This window comes from Mixophyes fleayi, chromosome 7 (genome assembly GCF_038048845.1).
Source record: "Mixophyes fleayi isolate aMixFle1 chromosome 7, aMixFle1.hap1, whole genome shotgun sequence".
NCBI lineage: Eukaryota > Metazoa > Chordata > Amphibia > Anura > Limnodynastidae > Mixophyes > Mixophyes fleayi.
In genome coordinates, this window is record NC_134408.1 from 115,944,723 (window position 1) to 115,950,722 (window position 6,000).

At 38.4% G+C, this 6,000-nt stretch overlaps 1 protein-coding gene across 1 annotated transcript in view; it reads right to left on the reverse strand.

Moving 5' to 3' along the window:
* Positions 1-3,299, reverse strand: part of COL6A1 (collagen type VI alpha 1 chain) — a 49,691-nt gene extending 46,392 nt beyond the window's left edge. The window contains exon 1 of the mRNA XM_075180460.1: positions 2,988-3,299. Coding sequence (XP_075036561.1) covers positions 2,988-3,156 — 169 coding nt within the window. The 5' untranslated portion in view covers positions 3,157-3,299. The remainder of the gene's footprint in view (positions 1-2,987) is intronic.
* Positions 3,300-6,000: the final 2,701 nt, after the last annotated feature.

Here is a 6,000-nt window from a genome sequence, read left to right on the forward strand (position 1 = left end):
TCACAAATGGTAATGGGTGGGATACACAGGAGAATTGTCTTAAAATCAGTTGATTGACGAAATTAGAAATGATATAAATTAAACTTAATCAAACACATGTCATTTTAGATGTATACTGTACTTATGTGGGGGACAAATATGGAGGTTTAGTATGAACTGTATTCAATATGAAAATGTTGCATATGGTTAGGGCAAAGCAAATGCATGAGTGTATGAAACATTTTGTCACATGGATTTTGGGAAGCTGAAAATGTTGTATAAACATAGGAATATCAATACTATTACCTACTAAGCCATTGTACTACTTAGTATGTACCTACTAAGCCATCGTTTCACTAGAATTGAGACCTAAATCAAGCAAAATGGCTGCCCATCTCATTTCAATGATTTGATAGTAGACATTACAAAATGGCCACCATGAGCATCCAACCTTTTGGGCCCAACTTTTTCCTCTCATATGCCAGCCCTCACTAGCTGGACCCTCTTTCTTCATGTTCTCATTCTACCATTGCCCAGCAGCTCTAGACAAGATTCCCCAGCCCAGTTTCTCAAGTCCATGCTCCTGGGAACAGGCCTACCTCACATGGGCATTATTTATCACTTATGCTCACTGCATGGTCTGCAACTTGAACTGCAAAACTATGTTCTCTGTGTGTGCTCTGATCATTTGTAGCTAACTAGCTGAGTGGTCCTTGTATTTTTATGTATAGTGTAAAAAAAAAATATATATATATATATATATATATATATATATATGTGTCATTGTTAGTTTGGTACTCTTAGTACGGTGCTGCAGACCATTTATGGCACCTTATAAATGACCGATAATCAAAGAGAATGACAGCACAAATGTTAGGCTGTGGTAGAAGTGACTCGTTAAGCTTAGCTGGCATTCATCAAGGTGGGTAGGGCTTAAACCTACATCATGGGATATTGTATAATGGCGCCATGTTGGTGGTTTGTATTATAATGTGTTTTATAGTGTTTAATGTTTAGCACCTGCTTGACTACTCCACATTTCTTCTGCCAACAATTATAGTTACTTAAATATAAAATAACGTCTTGTTACTCGTAGTATGCTACTTTTTTTGGGTAGTCAATAATTTTCTGTCACATTCGGATGACGGAAGGTAGAAAGCTTCTGTCATGTACCTTCAAATAGGATATGAGTTATAGGCCACTAGATGTGAAAGCTAATTCTTCCATTATACATGATGCCTGAAACTTGGCTGAAATATCCCAAATCCGAATAGCAAATACATCATCCAAACTGAGCCACCTGACAAATAAGGTGGGTACATCCCATGCAACTTAAACATTTTTCCTAACATTTCCAAAGTGCGACAGTTAAGACCAGTTAGAAAAAATTGATAAATTTACTTTAACATGTGTTGAAACTTTATACACACTTATAAACAGAATAACATAAACATGTACAATGCAAAAAAAAAAGTATTTTTTCTGCAATAGCAATACATACATATGCAAAACAATTACAACATTGATGTAATCGAAGGTGTGGCAGAGGTATGTTATGTAGCTTCACATTTATGTCTAAAGAGTAGCAAAAGCTAGAAAAAGGCATTTTTATGCTAGTTTCAGCAGCCAAAATGTCAAAAAAAAGAATATATTCCAAGGTTTGTAAATGTGTTGCATTTTTTTTTCTGGTGTTTCACTAATTCTGAGCAAGAAGTAACATATTAACTATTCTGTGAAAGAAATTTCTGAAATACTTATTGTGTTCTATTTCCTGATGAAACTGGATTAATAGTTCCCAATAGAATATTCCGATATAATTGTTTTACTGCTTTTGACACTAGAAAAGAATCGAGGGATGAAGAATGCAGAATGAGAAAAGAAAATGTTTGTTCATGAATGCCTCGATGTTCTGCTCCAGAAAATTGGAATTAATTATATGCATTCTAGGACAACCGAGTAAGGCATTGATGCATTATAATTTAGGCCCTATATCTGATGGAAACACAAAAATGGCAGACATTATTGTATATATGTTGAGTTATGTAGAATTAATGTATGTATATTTATGAGGGTAAAAAACAATAGGACTTAGGTCCATGCCCCAAAGAGCTTTCAATCTAATTAAACAATTATCGGTATGTGGTGTTGCCCAGAGGCCTATCACTGGATTGACGTTGACACATATTAAAACTACACATGTGCACATTTTTCCTAAAGATTATAAATGCCACTGAGTTCATGGGCAGTTTGATAGAAGCTCTGGTTATAAGACTATAGAAATTGTTGCGCTGAAAAACCACCTATCCAAAATTGCTTGATATAAACTATAAGATGTTGCCATCATAAGATAATATTTCTTCAAGCAATACTTTGACCACGCCCATATTACCTTCATATTTAACTCCTCCCACTGCCCTGACAAAGCCCCCTTTTCTCATAGTCCCTCCCACAATTGTCTTTCTACTGTAAAATTTCAGATTACAGATGAGGCTGGATGTTACCTATTCATACTCAGAGGTCTGTTGGGCATTGTTATCTCTGTGTATAACATAATATTGTTGATAAAACTGAAAATAAAAAAATAATGTTGATTAAAGAAGTTCAGTCAATAACATTGTATTAAATGTATTAAATGTCAGATGGTCATTTTACAGTCCAGGTAGTTCTATGCTTGTGTAAACACAGTGTTGAAGAACTTTCTGTGTAACCACTAGAATGATATTCAAAGACATGCAAAGTGCTATTGGAGAACTACACATGACAGCATTACCAGCCTGGGACTTGTAGTTCCACAAGAGCCACATATTGCCCATGGTCACTGAAGACACCATGAGTAATAGCAGCAGGCTGTCACATCCTGGAAAAAGAATCCTAAAAGTTTTGGATGATGATCAAATTAATTAGTAAACTTCTTATGAGTTACAGTCAATGTAAAACCAGTTTAAGATTTGCTCTTCAGAAGAGTGGAATGATCGAGGTGTAAGGGAAGCAGCACTGCGTACTGTTACCTTGGTAAGAAGATACTGATCTGTCCGGGTCAGGGATGCTGATTTCTGTATCGGGTCCGGTGGCCGGTTCGGAGGGAATCTTGATGGGGCCCTGCTGCGTTAAACCACCCTCAAAAAGAAGGAAGAGTTGCAGCAGGGTCAGCGGTAGGTCTCCCCGCAGCATCTTCATTGTGATCCCCTGTATCCCTGGCAGGAGGGGAGTGAGAGTTTCAGCGAGCGCCTAACAATCCAGCAGAATGCTGCGCTCCACAGACAAGTTCCAGGGATGGGGAGTGCTGAGCACACAGGGAGTGCTGAGTGCTCACAGAAGGGGGAGTGCTAGGATTCAGAGGGTGGAGTGATGCATTTTGAGGGGTTGGTAATTTGGGAAAAGGAGGGTGACTTTGGCGAGCTTTAGTTATGGGACTGACAGCGGAGTACAATGACCAGAAAGTGTTCTACCACCTTCCTCATCATCCGTGGAGATGCTGATTAGTGTGTGTTCCATTCTTAGGTAGAAGATGATTGAGGGGGGGGGGTGAGAGAGATTGTATGAGATCTAGTGCTGACATTGAAGGGAAGTGATACTCAAATGTTACAATATGTGCTGGCATGGTCTGATTATTCCATTGGCTGACCAGCATACTGCCTAGGGGGCAAAGCTTTTTTGTGAGGGAGCACAATTTCGGATTGAGGGGGGGGGGGGGGGGGGTTGTGACAGGGAGAGGAATAGTTTGAAATTAATTTTAAAATGTAAGAGAATAGTTGTTCTCCAATGTAAAAAAAAACATGAAAGAAAAATGTAGTGAGGTTTTAATCTTGACATATTACTATGGTAAATGCTGAAGATAATGAGTCATCCTTGGACTGGCGCTTGAGGATAAGCGAGTAAGAGAGACAAGAATGGAGACAGGTGCAGGGGTGACAAACAGCCCCTTCCACCACCACATCCTCACCCTCATTCGCGCCTCCGTTCTGTTATACTGTTCTGATTCTAATTATTTTTTAAAAAAAACAAGTGGAGGAGAGTTTAGAAAACAAGGGAACCTAAACATTGATGGGGGGGTGAAGGAAGCGGGAGTCTGTTTTTACTTGCTGCATATTAGCCTGGCGGGGGAGCGCTACAAGCATATTAGCCTGCGGCGGTCTGAACCCTTAATCAGGATCTGTTTCCCCGATATACGTGACCTATATGAACTAGATAAAAAGACAGTTTAATGACATTATGCTACTTGTATTTGGCATTTTAAACTTTGATATTGTGTGAGCATTAGAAACCACTTCATGTACACTTCATAAACCTTCCATGCAGCATAGTGTAGTAAGCACTTAACGAGCATTCCCACTGTACTTTATCAGGCGTTCTGCTCTTCTGAATACCGCAGATGACATCTAAATTAATACAAAGGGAAGTAATCACTTGTGTGTGTACAGGTTGATTTAGTTACATTATTTTTGGGGGGAAATCAACATGAAAGCGAATTTAATAGGTTTCAAGAATGCACGTTAATGGCCTTATGAAGAGTTTGACAGCATTTACAACGTAAGTGTAAATTGCATCCCATACTTTACCTTGTATTCCAATCCACACGTATATTAACATACATGGAACTTGGAATAGTACGCAAAATGTGTAAAATTATCAGTACGGATCTTACACCAGAGGGAACACAGCTGTGAGAGATACACCTCTAGAGTTGTATCTGTGGCTACTTCCCACTCAGATTAGTAAGCAAAGAGTATTAATACACCTTTACTGTACTATGCCTACACCTGCCTACCCACTACTACTCAGTTCCACTTCTCTAAGAGTTAAGAAGAGCAAAGGGGGCGATATGTCTCAGTCTGAGAGCAAATTGAGATGGATTTGCAGTTGTAAACAACATTTTTTGTGCTTATGAATCATTTTATCTGACTCTAAATGACCTTCTAAATGGTTAAAATGAATGCCCCTGTATGCAAGACCTACGTTCTCATGAAGGGTAACATTCCGCATACTGCAGATGCACCTAAATACACATGTATGTGTGTGAAGGGTGTTAATATATTCCTAACTACATTCGTTCATTTTCAACAGTCTACAACTATATGGGCACATTATACTACACAGTGCAAAATATGTTTCACCTCCACTTTGTAACCTACTGGATGTTATCACAGAACAATATATACAGCAACAAACTATAAAAAAGCATCATGTACAAACACACATCACCATGTAGGGCCCCATTTAGAGTTGGATGTATTGTGCACTCCGAACCTACCCATAAAACCATTACAAATAAGCATACTATACATATGTATTTTGAGTTGCATGTATCTCAGTATATTTCCAACTTAAAAACAGCAGTCTTTATCGTACATTTAGTAGTACAGATGCGTATACACAGTAAGATAGAGATGCAGCGTCACATTACCCTATTCGTGCACAATGTAATGTTATGAACTTTCATATACACAAGAGAGAATAGTGATACTAATAAATGTAAAACTCACACTTTCAATATAAAATATAATGAAATACAAATAACTAGAAGCTGCTAAATAGCGCTGCTGGTGTTTTCTTCATCGTTATGTATTTTTACACCATTTTTCCAGCACCTGCTAAAGATAGGTCTCCTAAGAGGTGTATCTGGGTATGTGTCCAAGTCACATTCGGTCGCCTCTCCAGGGGATATGCTACATTTATGTGAACACCTTGGGCCTGATTCGTTAAGGATCTTAACTTGAGAAACTTCTAATTTCAGTCTCTTGGACAAAAACATGTTACAATGCAAGGGGTGCAAATTAGTATTCTGTTTTGCACATAAGTTAAATACTGCCTGTTTTTTCATACCAATTAACTCCTTCCTCCTCACCCTCCCTTGTCACTGCTACCTAAACCCCAATTTTATCAGCATTAAGGCATTCTGTCTGGATTAGCATCTGGGTGAAACATTTTCACGGAAGCAATGATCCCATTTCAAATTACAGATACACATCCATATATGGGACACATGAGCGCTTCAGCTGAAAACCATAAACAGTTGTGCCA